The sequence below is a fragment of the Pteronotus mesoamericanus genome, unplaced genomic scaffold (assembly GCF_021234165.1).
Source record: "Pteronotus mesoamericanus isolate MK-2021 breed Mesoamerican mustached bat unplaced genomic scaffold, CSHL_Meso_final contig_347, whole genome shotgun sequence".
In the NCBI taxonomy this organism is placed as follows: domain Eukaryota; kingdom Metazoa; phylum Chordata; class Mammalia; order Chiroptera; family Mormoopidae; genus Pteronotus; species Pteronotus mesoamericanus.
In genome coordinates this window covers 11,639,433-11,665,331 of record NW_026555137.1, presented here as the reverse complement: position 1 = coordinate 11,665,331, position 25,899 = coordinate 11,639,433, and the positions used below count along the sequence as shown (strand labels likewise).

The 25,899-nt window shown below is 37.9% G+C and overlaps 1 protein-coding gene across 7 annotated transcripts in view; it reads left to right on the top strand.

Moving 5' to 3' along the window:
- CDC42BPA (CDC42 binding protein kinase alpha) overlaps window positions 1-25,899 on the top strand; it is a 168,915-nt gene that overhangs the window by 126,083 nt on the left and 16,933 nt on the right. For 6 of the 7 annotated variants that reach the window (XM_054576674.1, XM_054576669.1, XM_054576668.1 and 3 more), the window contains 10 exons: window positions 10,040-10,123; window positions 11,470-11,575; window positions 14,319-14,455; window positions 15,146-15,285; window positions 16,492-16,573; window positions 18,404-18,620; window positions 19,612-19,674; window positions 20,432-21,025; window positions 22,361-22,458; window positions 24,857-24,941. In XM_054576674.1, coding sequence (XP_054432649.1) covers window positions 10,040-10,123; window positions 11,470-11,575; window positions 14,319-14,455; window positions 15,146-15,285; window positions 16,492-16,573; window positions 18,404-18,620; window positions 19,612-19,674; window positions 20,432-21,025; window positions 22,361-22,458; window positions 24,857-24,941 — 1,606 coding nt within the window. Of the gene's footprint in view, window positions 1-6,129; window positions 6,235-10,039; window positions 10,124-11,469; window positions 11,576-14,318; window positions 14,456-15,145; window positions 15,286-16,491; window positions 16,574-18,403; window positions 18,621-19,611; window positions 19,675-20,431; window positions 21,026-22,360; window positions 22,459-24,856; window positions 24,942-25,899 lie in introns of all 7 variants that reach the window. The other variant, XM_054576675.1, reaches the window with a different exon arrangement.

Sequence of the window (25,899 nt, the reverse complement as noted above, 5' to 3'; positions counted from 1 at the left end):
AAGTCCTAGATCAGGGATTAGAGGGTGGCCCACTGCTTCCTGTGCTTATATTATCTTTCGGGTGTGATGGAGAGTTGGGTGTAAAATAAACACAGTTAGCCCTAGTATAGCACGTATTTTCAAACTACCATTTAATAATGAGGTAGCAGCTCAGGTACTGCTTCTCCGTGTCTGGTACCAGTGGTGTGGCTACTAGGACTGCAGCTTCAACTGATAGCACCTTAACTCGTGATGTTTATGAAAAGATTGCTGGTTCAGCTGATTGCTTGACTGTTGTCACATTGGTAGAATTAAAACCTTTGGGTGTTTGAATTTCTCACATTAATCTGAGTATATGTAAATAATATCATATCTAGGAGGGAAGACCAGAATGTTGTGTGCCCAATTATATTAAGTTCAAATCATCAGCATGCGAATTAACTAAACTTTTAACTGTTTGTTTTTGAGTAAGGTTATAATTCAGAGAGGTTTTGTTTTTCTGGTTATATTTATTGTAGATTAGTTTTATCTCCTTGCCTTTTCAGACTTTTAGGAGCCTTGGACACCCCAAAAATTTCTGGGAATCTTGAAGAAAAAGATTTTGAGGAAAACAGCAGTATACTACTACTTAGTCTTTATTTTTATTCTATAGGATAATAATAAGCCACACTTAACCAGAACCTATTGACATAAAATTACACATTTTTTAAAATGCAGATGTGATAGGCCTGGTAATTTGCATTCCAGGCCTCCTTCAGTTTTTATTCAGTTAAGTATCTGACAGATTAAAAAGTCAGTCACTGGAAAATGGAAACGTTTGTGAGCGAAATGTTTGAAGAATTACCAGTTACTCGGTAGTTAATAGAAACATCTCAATAGAACAGTGAGGAACTTCAGTAGTCCCCAGGGCCATCAGTGTATTATACAGTGTAAGACACACACACGTAGTCACCGTTTCTAACAGTTGCCTTGAATCTCGGGTAGCATACAATTTTCTGTCATATACTATGTTTTTAGATGAGCAAATATGTAACACTTTTTATAAATTTAAAGGTCTTTAAATGGCTAAAATACATGAGGTATTCACTGTATTTTTATTTTCAATGTGCTGTAAAGCCTCATTTATAATTTGAATACTTACGTTTTTTATGTGGTATTATTTAATTAAACATAGTATAAGGAAGATTTATTATTAATATCAATGTATGAATACAAATGGTTATGGAACAGTCCATATTGTTTGCATTAATAGAGATAAATACTGAGTGTCTCATTTTAAATTATTACTTTAGAGTTTGGAGCAGAGATTATAAATAGCCAACATGTGGCTTAACTTTCTTCTGTGTTTTCTTAGAACATTTGTAAATTCTCCAGAGTAGATATTCAAATCAGTGTATTGAAAATAACTTGAGAAGTTTTAATAAAGAGAAACAAGTTATAATATTTATAACTAGTAAGATTATACTTACTTGTCATAACTTTTGTAATTTATGATTTATTTTAGAATGAGAAAATATTTACTATTATCCAATGATACAGTTAGTATTTCTATAATACTGTTTTTTATCATAAGGGTAATTAACAGAGATAGTTATATTGCTAAAAATTTGAGGTTTAAAGTGTTTCTGAGTATATAAAAAATAGATTACCTGCCACTTTGTTTCCAAAACACTTCTAGCTAAAGGATAAAGAAAATGAATAAAAATTGGATTTTTAAAAGTAACTTAGGGTTTTGAATTTACCAATATAAAACAACATGTTAGATTTAAGCTATTTTTAAATCTATACCAGACCCATATCAATCTTGGCATCTTTTACTTTAAAACCAGGATTCTTAGGAGAATGTTTTGCTCTTTGTATTTGTTCAAATCTGTAATTATTTTTGGAGTAGAAAAGACCCATTGATACAAGTCAGGATGAGTAGTTTTAGTTGTTCTTATTATTTATAGGAGGACCTACTGCATAATTTGAGGAATTCCTGCTTAGTGAGGTATCTAAAAATCAGACCTCATCTGGGAGGGATGGAGGACTTCTCTGTTTTACTGCACTGCTGTAAAAACACGTATTGTGGGTTATTTATAGAGAAGTCCTCATAGAATCAGGAAATATTACGGACTTTTTACATGACATACATAACAGTGGTTATGTATTGTGGGCAGTATTGCTGATATTCAGTTTGTATGCTTTTTTCCTAACAGTGAAACAGTAAGTAAAAATACATTGGAGGATAGTAGATGTTTCTAATGCCAGTTTATCAGGATAACTACTTAAAGCATGTTTAATTAGAAAAAAAAGAATGTTAACCAGAAAAAAAGAAAGAAAAAAAATCACATTATTAAAAAGATTTTTTTCCCAGTAGATTATAGTTTAGAAATACTGAGTGAATGGCTTATACTATTCTATTAAGATTAGTTTTTAAGATTTTTCTTTGGGTAATATCAAAATATACTGTCCAATTAATATTAGCTGTTTCTGCTTTTCAGTATTATCCCCTTTTTTATCATCCTTTCTAGAATTATAAACCCAATTATTAAGATATCTCTGCTATTGACAAGTCATATTTATTAGCTTTTTCTGCATTAATTCAAGTCATTACATTTAGTGCTTACATTAATTTAAGTGTGTGTTATTTTTTAATAACAATTTTTTAACTTTCATGCTTTAAATATATTAATGGTTTAAAGGTAGAAATAACTAATGTGCTATTAATTGCTTGGCTCCCATTTTGAACCATTGCCAGTTAATTATTAAAATGCACTTGAGGCCATCTCTGAAACCTGGCAGTAGTCACTGAGTATTGTGAAAGTATACGACAATTAATTGCTTTTTAGTGGCTAGAATAAGCCATTAATTAGAAATGCACTGGTAAACATTTAATTAAAAGTGAAATTAATAACATCTTCAAAATCACAATCCTATAAATGATAAAGAAAATGTAAATGGCATCATATTTTTGTTATTCTTACTGATAAACCTCTTTTAAGATATGTTCTCAATATATATGTTAGTTTTCCAGAAAGGAAATAAAATATAATTTATTAAATGGATTAACTATTAGCTTCTAGGAGAATCCTCTAAAGTTTGATATTCAAAACTTTATTTGACATAAGTTTATTCATCTTTACCAAACTTTTTTCCTTGAATTTATAAGAAACGTGCTACTGGAACATAAAATGGTAGTTTTTCCACTTCACTGATATATTCATGTGTTTTTTAAAAAAAATCAGAGTATCATTATAAATGGCATAGTTTAACTTTTTAACATGCTCAGTTAATGCCATATCAAAGTCATTATCCAATATTTTTACTTACTTTAATTTTTTTTAATTTACAAACCTAATTTGATTTTATTTACTATCTGGAATTTATTTTTACTTTAAGAGCATAGAGCTCCAAAAAGCTAGTATGATAATTTTCATTATTCTATTTCAGCAATTTTAAACCTTTTTTAATCTCATGATGCATATAAACTAATTACTAAAATTCTGTGGCACACAAAAAAACCCCACATTTTTTGCCGATCTGACCAAAAAAATGATATAATTTTGATTTACTCACACCAGATGGCTATTGTTGTCTTGGCTGTTGTCATTTTTTTAATTTGACAGCCTAAGGGAAAAGAGGTCAGCGTCCCTGACCAGTCTCAGGTATTACATGTTTTAAAAATTCTTGCTGCAGACCAGCTAACAAGGGCTGTTCTGTTTTATTACAATGTGGTATTGGGTTATTTTTTTTTAATTTAAATGTTTTTTTCTCCTTTGAATAACCAGTTTTTACCTCATTCAGCTAAGAAATTCATTTTAAAATCTATTCTCATTTTAATTGTTTTATTTTCATTGATGAGTAAAAACTTGCTAGGAGAAAAAGACTCATAAATGACAAGAATTCTTGAGAGAAGCCAAGAGATACATGTTAAAAAGCCTCAAGAGTTCTTTATGAGTCACCAATTTGTGTAATTATGGATTAAACTGTGATAGTGTATTTTTTTTTTCCCCTTTGCCCAGTATCACATTGTTATAATGTCACATTTTCAGAGGGTCGTGAAACATGCCGATTTTAACAACTCTTGCGGGGGGCGGGGAGGGGGCGGCGGGGGGGGGGCGGCGGGGGGCGATATTAGGTTTGATGCTTTTTTTGCACGCTCACCTCCCATTAGAGCGTGTACCAACCTGATGTCCCAAGACAGAGTTTTCTGATTGTGGCGCAAGAATGTGTGTAAACAGTGTGCCCACTTGTCACCATGCACTCAGGTGGCTCAGAGGGCAGACCTGCTGTAAAATGTCAGCCAGGACAATGGAAAGCAGCAAGCTCTCGCCCTTCTCACTTTTGAAGAGTTTTTAAAGCAATGGGACCAGAACTCTTGTAGCTGTTCAGTCCTTTTCACAGTGTTACCTTTCACATGGGAACGCTGGGCTTCTACGTCTTTCAGTCAAGCTGTGCGCTAAAGGCTTTTGTGTGGCAGGTCAGAAACTTAAATTTTCTTAAAATATTTTTGCACATAGCAAATCTATTTGCATACTTCTTTAAAACTTTGTGAGATACTTAAGTCTGTTTTAACTTATTAATGTAAAATGTATCAATACTTTGCTTATCAATTCTATTTTAATGGAGCGTCCAGTCCCATGTCTCACAATTTATGTAACCTAAGGAGGACATCTTTAGAAAGTAAAAGACATTTCTGCCTTATTCTTAAATCAGGATCATATTTCAGAATAATAATTTAAACTGATTACCTTCTCCACGACTGTCCCTGAGTAAAACTGTGAGCGAGGTAAAATTTTTCTTGAGTCCCATTTTCTTAGTTTTGTTCTCCTATTCCTGACCAGAGTTCCTTGCCAGGAAAGGAGATAATGTAACCCAGCCTCCACTGTCACTAAACTGCTACGAGCACCTCTGCTGAGCAGACACCTCTGCTCCAGCGAAAAGAGCACTCGCTCCCTGCATTTGGCGCCGAGATGGGGTTCAGGCCCGGCTGCCCCACTTCATAAGCCATACCCACCTTATGAAATTAGCCACATCACACTCATGGAGCTGGCAGACAGCTGGTGTGCTCAGTTTGGTAGGGCCAGTTGTTAAAATACTGAAATACTTTCTAGCTCTCGGCAGATGGCTGCTGCTCCGTGTCCCCTACATGTCCTCGCTGGCCCTTGTCTCTCTCCCCACTTCTCCCACCTCCAGCAGCTGCCGGCTTAAGGCCTGGTGGGCGGCAGCATTCGCCAGCCCCACCACAGCCTCGCCCTGTGGGTTGCCAGAGTGCCCGCCATGCCCACACCTGGGAGGTTGAAGGTGGGCCCAGCCCACTAGCCAGTCCCTGAAATAGCAGCCATAGGAATAAGAAAAATAAAAAATCATTTTAAGTACATATTTAAAATGCTTAGGCTGATGCTTTTTCCATTGATTTGTAACTTCTGATCTAAGCATTGTTTTTGCTGTACATCTTTTGAAACAGATTCCCTAACTTCCTTTCCAAATTACCTTCATGGTCTTCATTTTAAAAACCCAGTCCTAGTAATTTTGAAAACTACCAATTGAATATATCATCAGTCATTGTACTTAATAAGGTCTTTTATGCAAAATATTAACCCAAAACACTTTTGGTTTCTAAAACTGCTTGTTTAAAATATGCAGCTGAATATAAGTGCTGGTATTTCTACTACTACAACATAAAGAGGGGATTTACTTTAGTGACAAGCACAAAGCTGATAAATAGGTCAGTTTCTTTTTATTGTCAAGTGATACGTGGCAGAGGACGAAATTTCACTCTTATAACGGACAAAGTCATCTCTAACCTGCAGTATGTATCTTTATTAAGTACCATGTATTTATTTCACATGCATGATTTATTTTATAAAATACAAAAGTTTCACGTGGAATACAAATAAAGAACACGTATTAGAGAACGGTGCTCAACGTAAGAGATCAACGGTGAAAATAGGAGCACTTTGTTAATTATTGTCTTCATCTTGGTTTTCATTAAAGCTAGTGGCTGTGCTTTTGTATAATGACACCCCCCTAATGCTGACAAACTAAAATTTGTTCTCCTCCTTTCTCAAGAAATGTTATGATCATGCCTTACAGAAATTTGCTAAGAGCTGCATGTTGTTGAAAGTGATTTCTTGGGTTTTTGTTTCTCCTGACTTATTTTCCTAGACTGATCCCGTTGAGAACACACATGCACGGAATCCGAACGTCAAGTTTTCCGTCCCCTCGAGGCCCACATCTCCTCCCACAGCTAGTGAAGCTGAGCCAGTTCAGGTGCCTCGCCGGAGCAGCACTGCTCCCCGCCTCACTGTGTCAGGGAGGAGGGACTTGCAAAAACAAGGGAACTCTGACTCTCTCCTTTTAATCAAATATATCGTGTAGTAAGTCACAGTATATTGGGATCATTACACTGGACTGCTAATGTAGACAGGCGTATAAAAGTAAAATAGAAAATTGTCCCCCAAAATTCACCTTGAAATAGAAGAATTATTTAATCACAAAGGGGGTCTTTATTTTAAGGGGAGAGCAACGTAGAACAGGATTGTGTGAATTTGGAGCCATCGGACACACACGGGAGGCACACGGCGGTGTCCGGTGCCGTTCTCACGTTTTATTCTAATAAATCGAATAAGACATGATGCAACTGCTGCTTCATAAATAGAGCTTAAAATAAAAGTTGCCTCTGCTGGCAACTGAGTAGTTTATTCTAACTGCGCAGTTAGTAATAGGCATTCAGCTAAATCATGCCTTTTAATAGTGCAAAATCTGTTGTATTTGTGCCTCATGTCAGTCGGTGGTTTTAAACAGCCAGTTGGTCAGTTTTGTCAAGGCCGCTTCTCAGCAAGTCAGAAGGACGGGCTGCACCTCGGCTAACGCCGTCCCGCGGGGTGCAGCCCCGGCTCCTCACTCAGCGTTGCGGTTCTGACGTGGCTCCTCGCCTCGCTTTCCGCCTCCGGAGCTGTGTCTGGCATTGCAACAGAGCGCCGTCCGGAGTGTGCCTTGTACCAGATTCTGACTTGGCTTTTCCCAGCCCTGCGACAGACCACCTCACACGGGGTGATGAGACCCTCTGCTTTCCTGATTCTTTATTGCTTTAGTATCTTAACTTTATACGTTTGTATTTTAATGTTGAAATATTTCCATCACACAGAGAATAATAATCAACACCCATGTAACCACCATCCACAGATTTAACAGATATGAGCATATCCTATTTTTTTCAAAGTTACATTAAAAAAAATAGTTCAGGCAATTCCACTGAAACACCCGTCCCTATGCCATCCCCTGTCTCTTCCCCCAGACATATCGAAACACCCCGAAACTGAATTACATCCTCTCGTCCTTGGCTTCCCATGTTTATTTCATGTGTATCCATAAACAATACATAATGTTTGTTGTGTATATTAAATTTCACACAAAGGTTCTCTTTATTTTTTTGAAACTTTTTTCATTCAGCATGCTTTCGAGGTTTACTCATACAGATACGTGTCCATTTAGTGCATTCATCATAACTACTGCAAATTTTATTGTATGACTATACCACAACTCTTTCTCCATTCTCCTATTGTCGGATGTATAGGTTGTTTCCAGTTTTTTGTTACAACAACCTGTGCTGAAGTGAACATCCTAATAGCTCTCTGCTTTTGCAAATGTGCATTTGTTTAGCATATGTACCTGGAAGTGGAATGGCTGGGGTGTGTGCTGTGTGCCTTTGCAGCTTTAACTAGGACTGGCCAAACTACACTCCGCTGTGGCTGTGCCAGTTTTCACTCCCGCCAGCAGTGTGTGTGAGTTCCCTGTCTTCCCACGTCCCCGCCAACCCCGCTGCTGTCAGATATTTACTGTCGCCAATTTGTTGGGTATGGAGTGGCATTTTTGTTTTAATTTGCATTTTCTGATTTCAAGTGTTATTGAGCATCTTTTTATATGTTTGTTGGCCATTGGTGATTTGCCTGTTCATGCTTTTGTCTGTTGTTCTATTGAATTATTTTTCCTATTATTCTGTAAGTATTCTTTATATATTCTGGATATTAATCTTTAGCTTGCTATATGCATTGCAGATATTTTCTTCTGGTCTGTGGCTTATTTTTAAATGTTATCTGTGGTATCTTTTTGTCTTGCAACTGTTTCTACAGTACTTTAAAGTACCCGCACTTATCAATTCTTTTTCTTTGTCTTCTTTTTAAAACATTTCTTCTTTTCACAGCAATTACAAAGATTTTTCTTTGTAATTTGTTCTAAATGTTAAAATGATTTCATATTTCAGACTTCAAACTGAAATTTATTTTTACATATTATGAAAAATGAAGTTCTAATCTGTTCTTCTCATCTGAACAAACAACTCTCCTACAGTCGCCCATTGCCTTGTACAGCCACCTCTGCTTTATATAAATGGGGGTGCTGGGCGTGCTCTCTTCTCTTGTTCTTTTTTTCTGTTTCTGCAGCAACGTCACATTGTCTTAATTACTAGAGCCCTAAAATGATTCCCGACACCTCTGAGCAGCCACACCCACCCACTCCCTCCATCTTATTCTTCTTCCTTTTCTGTTTGACCCTTCAGTTTTACATGTGACATTTAGGATCAGCTTGTCAGATGCCATGTGGGGCTTTTGGTTGGGTTTGAATTTATAGATTTATCTAAGGAGAATTGACGTGTTTGAGATACTGGATCTTTCCATCTATGAACATGGTGTACGATGACCATGGAATATTTAGATATTCTTTTATTCCCTTTAATAAAATTGTATTATTTTCTTCAAGGGTATACGCCATATTGTTTGTTGGTTTGTTCCTAGGAACCTTCAAGCCTTCGTGGCTGTGGTGACTGGGATCTTTTCTAAACTGTATTTTGTGAGTTAGGCACTGCTAGTCTTTCGAGGCTCTCTTGATCTTGTGTCCAGCACCCTTGCTTCACTCCTTTCAATTCTAAAAACTTCTCTTGGACTTTTAATGTAAATTCTAATGACAATTTTGTTCCATAGGGTTTTCTCTTAACTTTTACAAAGGTTTTTGTGTTCTTCCTTTTCATATTTATTTTTTAATGTTAAATTATAAATGGGATTCAAAACTTTTTGAAGCTAAATTTAAATTAGAATGAAATTCACAATTAAGCAGAAAACTCTTGAGAAACGCAACTGAATTCCACTTTAAAATATTTTATAGATATATATATATATATATATATATATATATATATATACAGCTTTAATCTTAGAGGTTATATTTGAAGAAAAGCAAACGGAGTCCATCTATTTTTTTTCTCTTAATGTTTTAGAATATTCTGTACCTTTATAGAAAGCTAGCTTTTTCCTCTTGCTTGCTTGCTTTTAGCATCCTAATAGGAAGTCATTCTTCATGTCTTTTTTTACATTTTGCTAATCAAGTGATATCTCTTTTTTTCCACGGTAACATCCAGTAAAATCATTGTTTTCTTTTATTCAAAGAAATATCTTACAATAATTCCCCATAAAATAAAGACATGGCTTGTAGCTAAATTTGTTTAAATTCTGATCTCAATAATAATAATCTAGCTTCCTTCTTTGGAAATTAATTTCTGCACAATGTCCCACTAATCAATTAATCAATCATTCTCTATATATACACATACACAAAAATCCACAGACTTGTGTTCCAGATATGTAATATGCATTCTGTGTACAGAAGTCAAGGAGTTAAAACAGTCTTCTAAATATTTTGATTATAAATCTTGCTAAAAACTCTTCCAGATGCTTTTTAGAAGTCATGTGGCATTTTCAGATGAATTTGAAAATATCCTTATTTTTGTGTAGGCTACATGCTATGACATTTTTTGTGTTCTTCTGAGGATTCTCTTTGCCAAATTTTTTTATTTTTATACCCCCAGACTGAACTAATTTTTACTAATTGAACAAACATTTCACTTGTAGATATTGCAGGCAAAAATGTAAACTATCAACACTATGAGAACTGTAGCTTCATTGAGATATGTTTTGCCTTTTTGACGCTTTCTTTGGCTTTATTTACCTTGATTCGTTTCTGCTGATGTTTGAAGTGAATGGAGTTTTTCATAACGCTTATTTCTTTTTTGCCCTGGATTCAGACTGTAGATAGTGCTCCACTTCCAGTTCACACACCAACCTTAAAGAAAAAGGCATGCCCTGGCTCTGCTGGCGTTCCACCTAAGGTACTTGATCAAGTTGTATGGCATGGTGTGTTCTGAAGCAAAAATGAGAATGGGTTTCTTCTGCTTTTTATTTCCTGTGATTTTTTTTTTTTTAACTATTGGTTTCCTTAAAATTATAAACATGAAAGCTGGGAAAGAAAATAAATTCTGTATGAAGGAACATAATCACCACTGGAAAGGTAGGGGGAATGGCCAAAGTTTGTTTTGTTTTGTTTTTCTTCCATCTTCTTAAATTCAGTGTTTTGAAGTCTGTTACAATGAGGAGTGGTGCTTTGAGGCTATATTGCAAGGAAGGTATTAAGTTGAGGCCACTTGTGGAAGAATCTAAGATTGAGGCTAATTAACCACCGAAAAAAGATAAATATTTAGTGAAAAATTCAGGTGAATTTTCTTCTTTTCCTTCTATGCAATGTGACTATGACTGAAGTGTTGTATGTGATGGAAAAGTAAGATGTAGTTGCTTATCTCGAGCTCCTACAAAGAAATTCTAGAAATTGGAAAACTGAAATGATCATCCTCTCCAGGCCGTAAACCTGGGACAAACCACAGAACGAGAAAGAGAGGTCGATGGGTCTGAAAAACTAATGAAATATACGAAAGTATACCTGGTATAAGAGAAGGCAACACACTGAATGACTTATGCTAGATAAAGCAAAAATTTGAGATTAGATAGAACATGAGTTTAAAATAAGCATGATACATGTCCTCAGAGAGCTATGAAAGGAAGTATGTTTGTAATGTGGGGCAGGAGCATAGGAAGAAAAATAATTTGTAAGTGCTTGACATGAAAATACGACACCTGAAATAAAGAACTCAGTAAAAGGCTCTCTGACAGCAAATGAGCAAACTAGAAATAACAGGAAAACGGGTTAAAGAGATAGAAAATATAAAAGTTAAGCTAGAAGATATGGAAGTTAAGCCCTATGGCAGAAATAGTATCAATGCCTATGTAGCAGGACTGGATATGGAAACATACTAAATTTCTTTATTTCTATAGGTATGAATATGCAAGATTTTACTTAATTCTGCTAATGAGTAATTTGAAGAATTGATAAAAATTCTAAAATCAAAATTTTTGAGCATAGAACAAGTTTATTTTATAATGTTTCAAGTGTCAATTCAAGAGCAATTGATGATTACTTCTTATTTTATTTTAGCATAATCCAGCTCAGTATTGCCTAATAAAAATATTTGAAGAGCATGGATTATAGAAATCCATGGCGAGAAAAGCAATTCTTTCTACGCCTGTTTAGAAATGTTCTAGTAGCTGGTATGGGCACAGAGATTCACAACATGAAAATCCTTTCAACAGTCAATGTACATGTTTTTATCCATTTGTTTTGCAGCGCAAGACTCATCAGTTTTTTGTCAAATCTTTCACGGCTCCTACCAAATGTCACCAGTGCACCTCTTTGATGGTGGGCTTGATAAGACAGGGCTGTTCCTGCGAAGGTAAGAACCAAATGGTAAGGAAATGAGACTCTAGAGCCCTAACATCTACTACCTAAATTATAATCAAATAACTTTGTGAGATATATAAATGTTTGTTTTACTTCATCATTTGCTTTTCTTTGGATAACAGGAATAGAGACAATAAAATGAGCACCTTGATAACATCTCTTGACTATTGAAGAAACTAGACAGATAATCCCCAGAAACTTTTTTGCAAGGGAGATATATGTAAATATATTTTATTCATATATTTAAAGATATTTTATTATTCAGATGATTTTGTGGTTTCAGAAAACTATAACCTATGTGACAAAAGACATGAAAGTTATCCTTGAATCTATTCATTTAATTTTAACCTTGTTTAATTTATCAGAGAAATTGTTACCGGAATGCAGGCAGTGCCATATCTGTTACTATGCCTCAAAAGACACTGTATTCCTTGCATTCATAGTAGCGGTTTTTCCTACCAAGCCATCGACAGCCGCTCTGTGCTTCTCAGCACCAAAGCCGCAGTGGTGGGCCGTGGGGCAGGATAAAGAGGGAATAAGGGGGAAATTAATAGCGTCCAAGGCAGCGCTTTCTGCGTTTAGTTAGTTCTCCCAACAAGTGACACACCCCAATTGCAGTATCATAACTGGTTTGTCAGATGCCTGGATTTCAAGCAAAAGAAGATGGTAGGTTGGAAAGTGGAGATGGCAGTTTTGAGTGACAGGCGTGATGAATATGAGAGACACTATCCAGGAGGTTCAGGTGGAAACAGGTACTGATAAAGTGATCTAAGAAGAAATAGCCTGTGTCATTGACCAGAAGGGTGTTTCTGAAGCTAAAGGAGGAGGGAATTTGTACAGTTTCTAGGTCTTGCCTCATTTAGGAGCTTACCCAGCACAGTTGACCCTTGAACAACACAGAGGTTAGGGGCACCAACGAGCCCCTTGCACAGTCGAAAATTCAAGTGTAACCTAACTACTAAGAGCCTACGGTTGACCTGAAGCCTTACTGATAACAGGAACAGCCAACAAACACATAATTTTGTATGTTATATGTATTACATACTATACTCTTACAATAAACCAAGCTAGAGAGCAGAAAATGCTGTTAAGAGAATCAGGTGGAGAAGAGACTAGGTTTACAGTATTTATTGGAAAAAATCTGCATATAAGTGACCCCAAGCAGTTCAAACCCATTTTGTTCAAGGGTCAAGTATAGTCATAAATGTCATTTTAAAATGTTTATCAGAAAGAATCCTGGGCAGCTACTTGGCTTTAGGTTCCGTATCATTTTTTATGCATCAGAATCATTTGTGACTTCATTATAGGACTGTCTGAGATCATCTCGACTCTCCCATTCTACAGTCTCGTGCCACGAGATTGAGTCTGCTTTCTCTTCCTATTTACAAAGTGGTGGGGACACGTGAGACTATGCCTGCGCGTCCATAACTGTAATGATAGCGTGCTCACAGCCTCTGAAGAGTCCTTTCATTTTTACTTCTTCCTGGTTGTTTGAAATTAGATCTGTTATAGGATAATTATTTTGTTGCTTCCACTGCCCTTTACGGATGAGATTTCGGCTCACTGAAGCAAATTACAACTTGTTAGGCACTTCACTTATACGTGAATTCGATGTCTTACAGAAGGTTGGGTAGTTTTTGACAGTCAGTTCTAGGCATATTGCTCTCTGTTGGTTCCATAACATCCATGTGTGATATACAATCCATTTTACCATGTGTATGTATTCCCACGGTGATACTCTTTCAGTTCTTCAGTTCCTCTCCTTCTTTCCCAGATACTGTCCAGGGTCCCACGTAGAGTAGGAATCATCTAATAGATATTCTTGGTCTCTAAGCCCTCCCAACAAGCTTGTCTTATATATCTTAACCTTAATTCTCACCCAGCCAAGTCTCAATGAAGTTTATGAGTTTGCTTTTATTTTATCACTTTGTCTTAGAGTCTCAAGTTCACCACATGAGCACCAAGAGGCGCCCTGGCATTACTGTCAGTGGTTAGCCGGGCCGGGTCTGGGCCCGACTCCCGGGCCTTGAGCCGCAGCAGTGGCTCTCGCAGGTTCCGCGGCCCAGGGCAAGTCGTATGTAAGCGGAGGGCGTTGGATGTTTCTTAGGTTGTTAGAGAAACATTAAAGCACTCTATGAAGTTAACTATTACTATTATCTTAGTAGTGATTTAAGTATATATAGTAATAACAATGACTCCCCAAATTTACCCTTAGTTTATTCCTTTTTAGCGATTGAACAATTCTATTTTCAAAAAGAGGAATGGGTAAAGTTTACCAGGTATTGCAAAGCTGTCAGAAAATACAGATAATATAATGTCCACTAGTGACTCTTGCAAGAGAAATGTATATGATACGTATATGCCTCTTGCAGGGCATATACGAAGTTGCAGTAGACGAAGAGTTAGAGAGAGAACTCCAGAAACTACTCTTTTAGGAATTCAAAGTTTAAATCAGCCATTTTATTCACAAGATTAGACTTATTTCCTTCTATTCTCATTTTCATCACTGATGTTAACACAGAGCAATAATATTACAATAATAAAAAACATTTACTGTTTCTCTTTGAAATTCTTTTTGTTAAGCAAATGAATCAGCTCTCCAAGTGACAAAATAGTTTTTTAAAATAAATCAGAGAGAAGCATTCATTACCTTCCATGCAGTGAATATTCAGTGGACTTCCTTTTTGTAAAATGAATTCTTACTGAACATTGTTTCTTTCTTGTCCCTCCAAAAGTGTGTGGATTCTCATGTCATATAACTTGTGTCAACAAAGCTCCCACCACGTGTCCGGTTCCTCCTGAGCAGACCAAAGGTCCCCTGGGTATAGATCCTCAGAAAGGAATAGGCACAGCATATGAAGGTCATGTCCGGGTAAGTATCATCCCGTTGGGTTTAGATTAATCTTTTCAGGTTCATTAATGAATTAAAATATAGTCCATTCACCTTACAAACCCAGTCGTTGGCAGATAATTAGATGAATAAAGCTTACCTAACAATTTTATTTCATCCAAAGTAAGGATTTGAAAACAAAAACCTAGCCTTTGCTTGGAAATTAATTCTAAAATGTCTCAAAATTTTCTGTGCTGTCTTTGTCTTATAATAAACAAATGTGGAAATCTCCATAAAAGGGTCCATAGCCCTCAGTCTTGCTGGAGGGGTGGAATATGCTTGTGAAGTGTGACATATTATCAAGGCATGATCTGATTTGTAATCTTGAATGATATTTAAAATGTAAGCTGCATTTCCTCTTACTACCAAATTTGACTTTTATGCTACTTAGAAATCTATGACTGTTATTTTAATGAATTACTAGTAAAAGTTAAAATGGTACCATTTAAAAATTTTTCAAAACAAAAAGTCATTCAGTGGTTGAAGCATGTATTTTCACATTTTTCTCATGTTATTACTGATAAATGTGTTCCATCTGTTACCTTTCCAACCAAAGAGGCCAACTTCTAGCACATTACCTTCAGGTTTCAGCATGTGGTACATGTGTCATTACATGGGCTCTGGTGGCATTTTAGTTTGAGCCGTTTTTGTCCCTGTGTGTGCCTGTCTCAGATCCCTAAGCCCGCTGGGGTGAAGAAAGGATGGCAGAGAGCGCTGGCTGTGGTCTGTGACTTCAAACTCTTTCTGTACGACGTTGCTGAGGGAAAAGCATCTCAGCCCAGCGTGGTCGTCAGTCAGGTGATCGACATGAGGTAAGCTTGCCAAGGTGAAACTGTTTCTCTCTCTGCACCATAGGGATTAAAAGTGTGTGACTTTTCTTCTAATTATATCGCCATGATTTTATTTAAACCTAATTTCATGTTAATTTTCTGATTTACTAATATTGCCCTAGTAACATAATTAAAAATAGGAACTGAGGTGTAGTTATAGGACAGGTTGATGTGGGGGGGGGGGGCTTGGGGTCAGAGAAAAGAAGCTCCTGTTCGAATCCAAAGGACCAGCTGAAAGGTTGCTGGGTGGTATCGGAGGTCTAATGTGCGGTGTTGACACCATCACCCAAAGGCTTTAGAGTGCAGTTCCCATGTGAGGAAGGGAAATAAAAACCTCGAAGTCAGATGAGCCCTTGGAATATATAGTGCATTGGTAGACATTTCAGGGACTGTTCCGCAGATGTTTCGGGCCTGGTTTTGCAGGCCCTTCCCAGCCCCTTGCAGCTCTTTTTGACCCCTCTGGGCACTGCAGCCACTCTCCTGGAGCCACCGTCCCCTCCCACAGCCCCAGCCGCTGCCTCCACGCTGCTGGCTCCCTCACGCGTGTCCCCTCCGGCCCGCGCAGCGGGGGGTTCCAGCTCTGGCTCCCGCGGGCGTTGCATCCCAGCTAACACGCTGTCTCTCCCATAGCGATGGAATATGAAAGGCTCGATGCCGGACATTTTAGCAAGGGAAATCTGGCAGTGCCTGCCAAGAGCTAAATTTAGAAAGATAAGAGTAAGGCATCAGGTCTCCACGACCAGGAGGATGATGGTATCAATAACCAAATTAAGGCCTAAATTATTGTGACAGGGATCTGTTTTAGGTGTTGGAGGAGCAGTAAAGGGACACATGAGCTGTGCTGAGGGCACTTGAGCTGTATCACGGGAGGCAAGAGTGTACAGTCTGCTGGAGACCCCGGGGTCTCCCCGCATCCACGCCCCAGGGCACGGCACGTCCTGGCCTCGGGAGTCGGGGGAGCCAGGAGTGACCTGGCTGCTGTGTAGTCGCCACGTAAAGCTACTGACAAATTACTGTGGACGCTCTCAGTTACAGTGAGGGGAGAAACCACGTTTTTTAAAGAATTTAATTCGGATGTTTTGTGCCGTTCCATTAGCAGGATTGCTTCCTGTGTGTTACTTGGATAGACACCCAAGACCACACACAAACCCACATGCACTGACTTTTAGTGTTTCACTTTTCCTTCAGGGATGAAGAATTTTCTGTGAGTTCAGTCTTGGCTTCTGATGTTATTCATGCAAGTCGGAAAGATATACCCTGTATCTTTAGAGTAAGTATCTGTGCTATAATTTGATCACTGAATTATTTGTTTTTAGTTAGTATATGTTTTACCTGTCCATACAGACCATAAGCTTATTAGGGATAGGGCCACATCATATGTTCCTTCGTGTATTCTGTGTTGCCCAGTGCTTGAATGAGTAGGCAGCTAATGCTAAGTAAATATTTAATTCTGAAAAGTCTGTGGAAAGCATTAGTGTGTGGCTTCTGAATTAGGTTTCCTCTTGGATAATGTGTTTGAATCACAAATGAATTTTCAAATAAATACTACCACATGGAAAATAGATTAAGGGTAAGATTTCTCAAATTTTTTAAAAATGGAAGTTTTTCTTTCTTTTAAATCTCATTTTAAAAATTAACATGTTTTTCAGTTTTAGTGCTTTGCAAAAACCACTCCAAAATGGAGCGGCTTAAACTAACAGTGATTTATTTTCCTCATTCTCCGGGCCAGCTGAACAATTCTTTCAGTGTTGCCTGGGGTCCCTCCTGTGGTTGCATTCAGCTCATTCGGGGCTGGAATATCCAAAATGACCTCCTCTCACCCCTGGGGCCTTGCTGTTGGCTGTGTGCTGGGTGCTCTCCATCCTCCCTGTGAACGCTCTCCACGTGGTCTCTGGCCGCTCATAGGCTGGCTGAGCGCTCTGTGGCTGACTTCCAAGAGAGAAAAAGGACCTGCCAGGCCTTCTAAAGCCTAGACCACCCCCCACCCCCCACCAAATAAAAAGGCATCATAACCCGTTTGCAGTCTGTTAGTCAAAGCAAATCCCGAGGTCAGCCTGGATTGAAGGGGAGAGGAGTAGATCCCACTCTTTGAGAAGAAGGATGGAATTCCGAAGGGAGAACTGTTGGCAGCCGTCTTTGGGGGCTGTCCACTGTGCAGTCCTGAGTGGGTGCGTAAAGACAGTGGAGGTAAAGAGGAAGGAGTGCCGAGTGCCCTGACCTTCTGCCTGTCTGCTTAGTGTTTGCCCCTGAGGCTTGTGTCCAAGGTAGGTCGGACAAAGGCTATACTTTGTCCCAGTTCCCAGACCAGCAACTATGCTCTGTCCAGCATCCAGCGGAGCCCTCAGGGGCCCACTTCCTGTACCTGATAAGCATAGTGGGAGTTTGTTTTCCTGCTGCTTAAATTACTTTGGTAAGGGGTTCACATATATAAAATGTAAAGCTGCCCTGTTATAAATGCTGTTTGCATAATGATAAGCTTCATTTAAGTAGCAACTACAGTGATCTGAGCTCCAAGATGATGTGAGTTACTGATACGAAGTGACAGAGAATGTATTTCCGAGCATTGCGGCTCTCGTAAATGAAACAAGTGGGGAATCCGGATGGTGCGGTGCTCACCAGCACGGACAGGGGGTCCCACCCTGGTTGTGTGCGCTCAGGGGTTTAACTTCTCTGCAGCAGTTTTTCCATGGGTAAAATCAGAGTGTGATAACAAGACCTGTCTTTATGAAGATGTTAAGAGGGCGATGTGAGTTAATACTTGTGCTTTGTTCAGTGCCCAGAGCTCAGTGATTACTCAGAAATGTCAGCTGCTGTTACATGAGTGTGTGTAATGCACTTTTTAGTAACAGTATTATGGCACCTTATGCTAAGAAAATAAAAATAACAGTAACATTTAGAATGGTATCTGCTGCCTCTGCTTTGCCATGAATTCTAATGCTGAAAACTAGTTATTCTTCTGATTAGGAATAGCTAACCTCTGCTCAAGTTATCAGGTAATGAATGCTCATTGTGTCGACCGGGGCTAAGCAAACTAACCTAAGCATAAAGCTGACTTGAAGAGTGTCTGCTTTCTGATACGAATGTGATTCGCGTTTTCCAGGTCACAACCTCCCAGCTCTCGGCGCCGAACAACAAGTGTTCGGTCCTGATGCTGGCAGACAGCGAGAGCGAGAAGAGCAAGTGGGTGGGCGTGCTGAGTGAGCTGCACCGGATCCTGAAGAAGAACAAGTTCCGAGATCGCTCAGTGTACGTCCCGAAAGAGGCCTATGACAGCACTCTGCCGCTCATCAAAACCACCCAGGCTGCTGCAATCATAGGTGCGCACTGTAGCATTTCTCCTGACTGGCGGCCGGCCTGCCCGGTCAGCAGGGGCTGGTCTCATCCGGGGCCCCCAGTGTCCAGCCTGGTGTGCGTCACGCCACAGGCCTGCAGGGCGTGTGGAATGATTCAGGCCATATTAAGCTTTGTTTCTCAGTAAACAAGAATAGGTGCACTTTTCAAACGTGTTTTTCTTCTGGAAAAGAACAGAACCGAAGTTTAATTTTTAACATATCTGTTCTCTGCTTCTGTGACTAAGAACAAGTGGTGTAATTTCATAAAACATGATTTTCCATGTAAAATGTAGATGCTAATTACCTTACAAAGGTTATGGGGAAGTTTAAATAAAATGTAGTATATAACAGAGTATCCTCAAAAAATGGCCACTTTAGTGTGGAGGTTTAAATTTTCACTGTACTCTTATGTACAAATCCAACTCTTTTGTTATTTTCTAGTAAATAATGAAAAGTTCAGTAAGTTGGGTTCAAATGCGTTTCACAAATTTCCCCTCCCAAAACAAGAAATGGAACTGCACCCATGCCACTAATAAATGAGGTTTTAATTTTTTTCACCTTTTAGTGCATAAAGATTTACTTCTGTAAATATTGGTATAGATTATTTTGCAATAACTGTTTTATTTAAAAAGGCATGAAAGAAAATTTAATAGTGCCCTGGCTGGTGTGGCTCAGTGGACTGAGTGCTGGCCGGTGGACCAAAGGGTCACTGGTTCGATTCCCAGTCAGGGCACAAGCCTGGGTCGCAGGTGAGGTCCCCAGGAGAGGGGGGTACCAGAGGCAACCACGCATTGATGTTTCTCTCCCTCTCTTCCCCTCTCTAAAAATCAATAAAATCTTGAAAAACATAATAGTAAAAAATGTTATTGCTATTTTAAAATTATTTAATTTGGATTTTTTAATGAAATATATCTATTAGTTTTTACACAGTTTTTACCTAATAAAAATGTTTCATATTTATTTATATCTTACATAGATCATGAAAGGATAGCTTTGGGAAATGAAGAAGGTTTATTTGTTGTGCATGTCACCAAAGATGGTAAGAGAAATAATTCTTCTGAATCCTATAACTTCCACGTATGTATTGTCTTCTTGTGTAACTTAATATTTAACAGTTCCGCTGTATCAGCTCAGGTTGCGTTTCTAAAGAAGGTGCATGAAAGAAAATACAACTTGATTTTTCCATTGTTCTAATAGCACTAAAAGCGTCAACAGTCATTAAGATTTGTTTTTTGTTGGTTTTCTTTTTCCCATAGTTTATTACAAAAGATATTTCTCTAAAGAGAAATTAAATACTGGGTGAAATAAAAAGAAACCAATTTAATTTAGTATTCTTGAATACAATGTTCTATGTTCATATCAAGCGAGGTTATAGGGAAAAATGCATTTAAACTTCATTAGTTTGTTACACAAATACTTTTAGTGAAATATGAGTTCCTCATCTTTTAAAAAATATGAACCCGATGGTAAAAAGTTCTCTCGACCTTAGTACCAGTAAAAAGGTTTGTTTGTTTGTTTTTTAAGGTCTCGCATGTCTCGTCACATAGCAACTCTTGGCCTTGGCTGCCAGAAATCTCCGTGCTAAATTTAATACTTTACTATATCTCGTGTGTCAAATTATCTTGTAATGGGTGTAATTATGTTCCTCTTTCTCCCTGTGACTTCTGAACTCTTAATCTTCTCTGTGTGTATATCTGTCTTTATTATAAGTTGACTTACATCCTTTCGAGTATAATTGGGGTATGATTAATAAATAAAACATTTTGGATCTGATTTATGATTATTTCTTTGCGTAGAAATTATTAGAGTGGGTGACAATAAGAAGATTCATCAGATTGAGCTCATTCCACATGATCAGCTCGTTGCTGTGATCTCAGGACGAAACCGTCACGTACGACTTTTCCCTATGTCAGCCCTGGACGGACGAGAGACGGATTTTTATAAGCTGGCAGAGACGAAGGGGTGTCAGACCATAACGTCTGGGAAGGTGCGCCATGGAGCTGTTACGTGCCTGTGTGTGGCCATGAAAAGGCAGGTCCTGTGTTATGAACTATTTCAGAGCAAGACCCGTCACAGGAAATTTAAGGAAATTCAAGTCCCGTATAATGTCCAGTGGATGGCAATCTTCAGTGAGCACCTCTGTGTGGGATTCCAGTCGGGATTTCTGAGATACCCCCTGAACGGAGAGGGAAGCCCGCACAGCATGCTCCACTCGAGTGACCACACGCTGTCGTTCATTGCGCACCAGCCCACGGACGCCATCTGCGCGGTGGAGATCTCCAGTAAAGAGTACCTGCTGTGTTTTAGCAGCATCGGGATATACACGGACTGCCAGGGCCGCAGGTCTAGGCAGCAGGAACTGATGTGGCCGGCAAACCCCTCCTCCTGTTGTAAGAGTCTCTTCTTTTGGCTGCATTATCTTTCTGTCTCAGTGTTTTTCCTTTCACTGCATCTCCTAGATGCCTTTACTGTCAATAAGAGGTTATTCTTAGGTCACCTTCAAGGCTTTTCCTAAGTATCACTGGTAATTGTGTTGTTTATGTAAAGTAACCATGCGTAGTTGTTAAGCCTGGGCCAACAGTGTCAACATTAATGTGCCAACAGTCTTCTTATGGAATATTTTACTTAGATGGACTTTTTTTTTAACCCATGTTATTATATTTTCAAATAACCCTAAATAGTTATCTTCATGATCCTCAAAAATGCAGTGTGATTATTAATAACTGAGAAGTCTTCTTCTGGAGAAGTAGTTGCTAAGTGTGAAGGCATAAGGTAACATCTGTAAGAACCGTTACTCAGTTTTACATTTTCATCTAGACAGGTCAATATTTAAAATTTCTTATTACACTCTTTCAAGAAGCATTGGACATTAGTAAGTTTTGGAATACTCTTGTGCCATTTTGCTGACTAAGATGTGACAGGTAGGAGGAGTATCAACCCAAAGTGTTTTTGGTGGAAGGCACTTGAGCATGTTTAACGCTGAAGGGAAGGAGCCACTTCGGGAAATATAAGCAGTGAAGTGAGATCCCAAGACGGCCCGAGAGGGTGGGACTTAGAAGGGGGGCGGTGCGGGCAGGAGGAGAGAAACCTCTTCCCTGGAACCGGAGAGAGAGGGGTGATGGGGATGCGTACAGTCGAGTTTAAAGGTTCATAAGAAGAAAGTTCTGGAGAGCCATACATGCTTATTATAGAAAAATTAGAAAATCTAAATAAAAAGAAGAAAAGGAAAATATCTCTAGTCCTACAAACCCAGACCTTAGTGTAGATAAATCATCTAATCTTTCTTTGCTCATGTCACCATTTATTTATTCTTTCAGTAGTATATATTGAGCATCTACCCTCTATATGTAACACTGCTGGGTACTTTATCATGCATTCATAACTGGGACCAGAAAGTACTCTTACCTAAAGATTTCTCTGCTTCATAGGATTGTTTCACTGTCAATTGTTTAACTACTTCAGGAATCAAATACTTTAAAATGTAATGAAATTCCTTTATAGAACTAGTATTGAGCAAGGGAATAGTACGCCCTTGGTGTTAAAAGAATCCTTCTGTATTATAATATCTATAATATATCTGTATGGTTATATTCCATTTACTTGAAAAAGATTTTGATATTGTTATATGATGACAATAGGATTTGGGTCGGATTCCACGCTATAAGTATCTAGCATAGATCTTTCCAAATGTTTTTGGTTTAACAGTTCCCTCTTCTTTCTCCCAGGTTACAACGCACCCTATCTCTCAGTGTATAGTGAAAACGCAGTTGACATCTTTGATGTGAACTCCATGGAATGGATTCAGACTCTTCCACTCAAAAAGGTGATTTAACATTAAAACATGGACTAAATGAATTCATGAGTCTAAGTGAAACGCTAATATGACTATGACTATTTAGCTATTTTTCACTAATTCAGCAATTTCTAGCATATGTAATTGGTAATTTGTTACTTAGCTTAAGAGAAAAAACAAAACAAAAATCAAGCTGGTTAATTTTACAAGTAGCTCAATTCCATACTTTTTGTAATACATTTAATTTCGCTGTATAAAGTAAGGTTATTTTAATGAACAACTAGACTATATCCTACAACCTAAAATGTCAGCATTACTTTCGGCAGTAGTTTAAGGAGCCCCGAGGGTGCATGTTATTCTTAATTATAACTGCTTTTCACATAATGGTGTGCAATTGGGGACAGATTTACAGGCTAGAAAAGTGATTAGAATTAGAATCAAAACTGTGTTTAAGCATCTCATAATTTAAAAATAAAGGTTTCACGTATTCCTACTGGAACACAATATTTTCCTTTAACATTTCCCTGTGATAACATATTCAGAAATTTTTGCAAGTAGTATAGAACAGTTATTTTGCAAAAGTGAAGAGTAATAGTTTTATATAGATATATGTAACATGTGTCATTATTTAGGGAATGGGGTTTATAAGAATAAGGAAAAGTAGCCAAGACTATATTTCAAAGTCGTCCTCAATTTAAACTGCATTATCAGTGAATAAAACTTGTAAATACTGCTGCATTATATAAAGCTACTAAAGACAGTCCTCTGGTTTTTAAATTTTGGCTGAGTACAATTAGTTTTTCCTTTTAGTTTTATTATGTAAATTTTACACTACATGTGAAAGAGTATATGACCTTTAAGAAGCTTGATGATAAACCAGTCACTTGTGAACACACCTAACTCAAGAGCCAGAACATTACCACTACCCCTGCCTCTACCTGTGTATTTTTCTCTATCCCGTATTCCTGTCGCTCTCCAGGGAAATCACTCTCAGACGTTGTTTATCCTTTCCTTGCTTTCCTTAAATATTCCTAAGCACTGTATTGTTCAGTTTTGCTTGCATTTGAAGCCATCTTCTACCTGGCTTTCTTCATACATCTGCTGTGTTTCTAAGGTTCGTCCCTGTAGTTGTGCATTCTGACCACCATGTTGTTATGTGTTGTTCTTTGCTTTCACTATGTAAAATATTCTGTTGGGCGAATAGATCATAACTCACCTATTCTCTGATTAGCAGCTTTTTGCTACTGTGGACATTGTTGCAAGAGTCTTCTGCTGCGTGTGTGCAGGAGTTTTTTTACGTCATATGCCTGGGAGTAGAAATGATGGGGCATGGAGAATTCAAATGTTCAACTTTACAGGCTAGTGTGAGATTATTTTCCGAAGTAATTGTGCAGGTTGACGCTCCACCAGCAGTATATAAGAGTTTTTGCTGACCTGCATCCTCTCTCACTCTTGCTATTGTCAGAATTCATAGTTTGATAGCCCTTATAAGTGATTATAAAGTGGTAACTCATTGAAGTATTAATTTGCATGTCCCAAATCAACTATGTTGTTTATAATCTTTTGTGTGTTTATTCTTCATTTATATTTTCTCTTTGGTGAAATAGCTATTCATACTTTTGCTCATTTTTCTGTTTGATTGGTCACCTTACAGATTTTTTGAAATTCTTCACATACTGTAGATACGGGATCGGTAATGGGAATGGCGAATTTTTTCCCTGTTTGTAACCTATCTAACAATTTTTACGGTGTTTTGCTGGACATTTATTTTTATAAAATAGTAGTATTTCTCTGCTGAAAATTTGTTATAAATTTTAATATACTTAAATGTATCATTCTTATTCTTTAGTTTTATCTTTCTACTGTTGTTTAGTACCTCTTTTCTAACTCAGGGTTGTAAAGATACAACCTTTCTTTTCTTTTTGAAAGTTTTGCCCATTACATTTATGTGTTCAGTCCATTTGGAGTTGATTTTGTTTTGGTGCGGCGCCCGGTGCCGATTGAGGGCCATTTCTCCCACACAGATAACCAGTCGCTCCATCACCATTTATTGTCAGTGCCAGTCACCTCTGTCGTGTGTCCATTTAGTTCAAACAAGATTCGTAAAGTATCTGTGTTGATATCTTAGTATAATCATTTGGTGACTAATGGCTTTAAAAAGTCAAATTTAAGCTTTAAATGTATTTGTACTTTTTTTTTTTGTTCAAGACAATCTTCCTTTAAAGTGCTATCATTATAATTTTGTTCAAATTAGATAATTTTATACCTTTCCAGTCAGAATTAATGTTAGTTTTTTGTTGATTTTCTGAGAGGGCTGTGTTTTGGAGAGGATGGATAAATTCAAGGTCTTGATAAATGGGCCAAAAGTTTTATGGTTTAATTTTTGAAGGTTTTGTTGAAATACTAATTTTATTTTTTACTATTTTAGGCTCGACCTTTAAACAGTGAAGGATCATTAAATCTTTTAGGCCTGGAGACAATTAGATTAATATATTTCAAAAACAAGATGGCAGGTAAGAAAATAACACGTTAATAGGAGAGCTTCAGTGGACATATTCTCTCAACTGACCACCTAAGTATAATATGGGACAGAGCCCAGATTGGAACTCAGTTGTACCTTATGCCCGAGTCTGTGGGCTTGGCCGCTATTGTGCACTCTCTCAGTTGGTTAAGGTTCACTACTGGACAAAACCTTCTCTTCAAGCTTGCGTAGCTGTGTAACCAAAATACTTGTGTCTGACCTACCTTGTTGTTTTTCTGTGGAGTACCAAGTAAGGAAAGTAGGACTGAATATATTTTCTGTACTTTTAGTACTGTAGAACCTACCCAAGATTTGTAGCACTAAAATATGGACATTCATCTGGAGTTCCTCTTTGGGACGTTCGGAATACATCTTCTGCCAGTTGACGCATGAGCATTGCGCTTAGAACCTTTGAGGTGCTCATGACAGCATAGGTGGCAGAAGCAGGGACAGGAGAGTCGCTGGGGTGCACAGAGGCTGGAGGAGGAGCGGGAGCCCTGGGCGTCACGGAGAGAAGGGTAGTGGTGTCCGAGGTGGCGAGGTGAGTCCCAGCCAGGGAACTTCCTCTGGGGACTGCGCAGGCCAGGGGCTTGCCTGTCCGAGTGCGTGCAAACAGGTAAAGTCTCGCTTATTAGTGGTGTTTTTATATTATTATTATAGTGCCCTCTTCTGTATAATAAAGTGATTATCATGTCTTAGAAACATGTTTCTACATAACAGAGGCACTGATAGACTTAAGATGTTTTATAGTGGACTTGTTTAATGAAGATGTACTTATGGTACATTATTTATTTAAAATAATTTAAATTGATTTAAATGTAAAAACATGACATTAGGAAAACACATTAAAATATTTAAACCAGTTTTCTTTGGGTAGTGGAATGAACATCTTTAAGTTTTTCTTTTCTTTTTTCCTATATTCTTCCAATAAATATGTATATTGTACTATC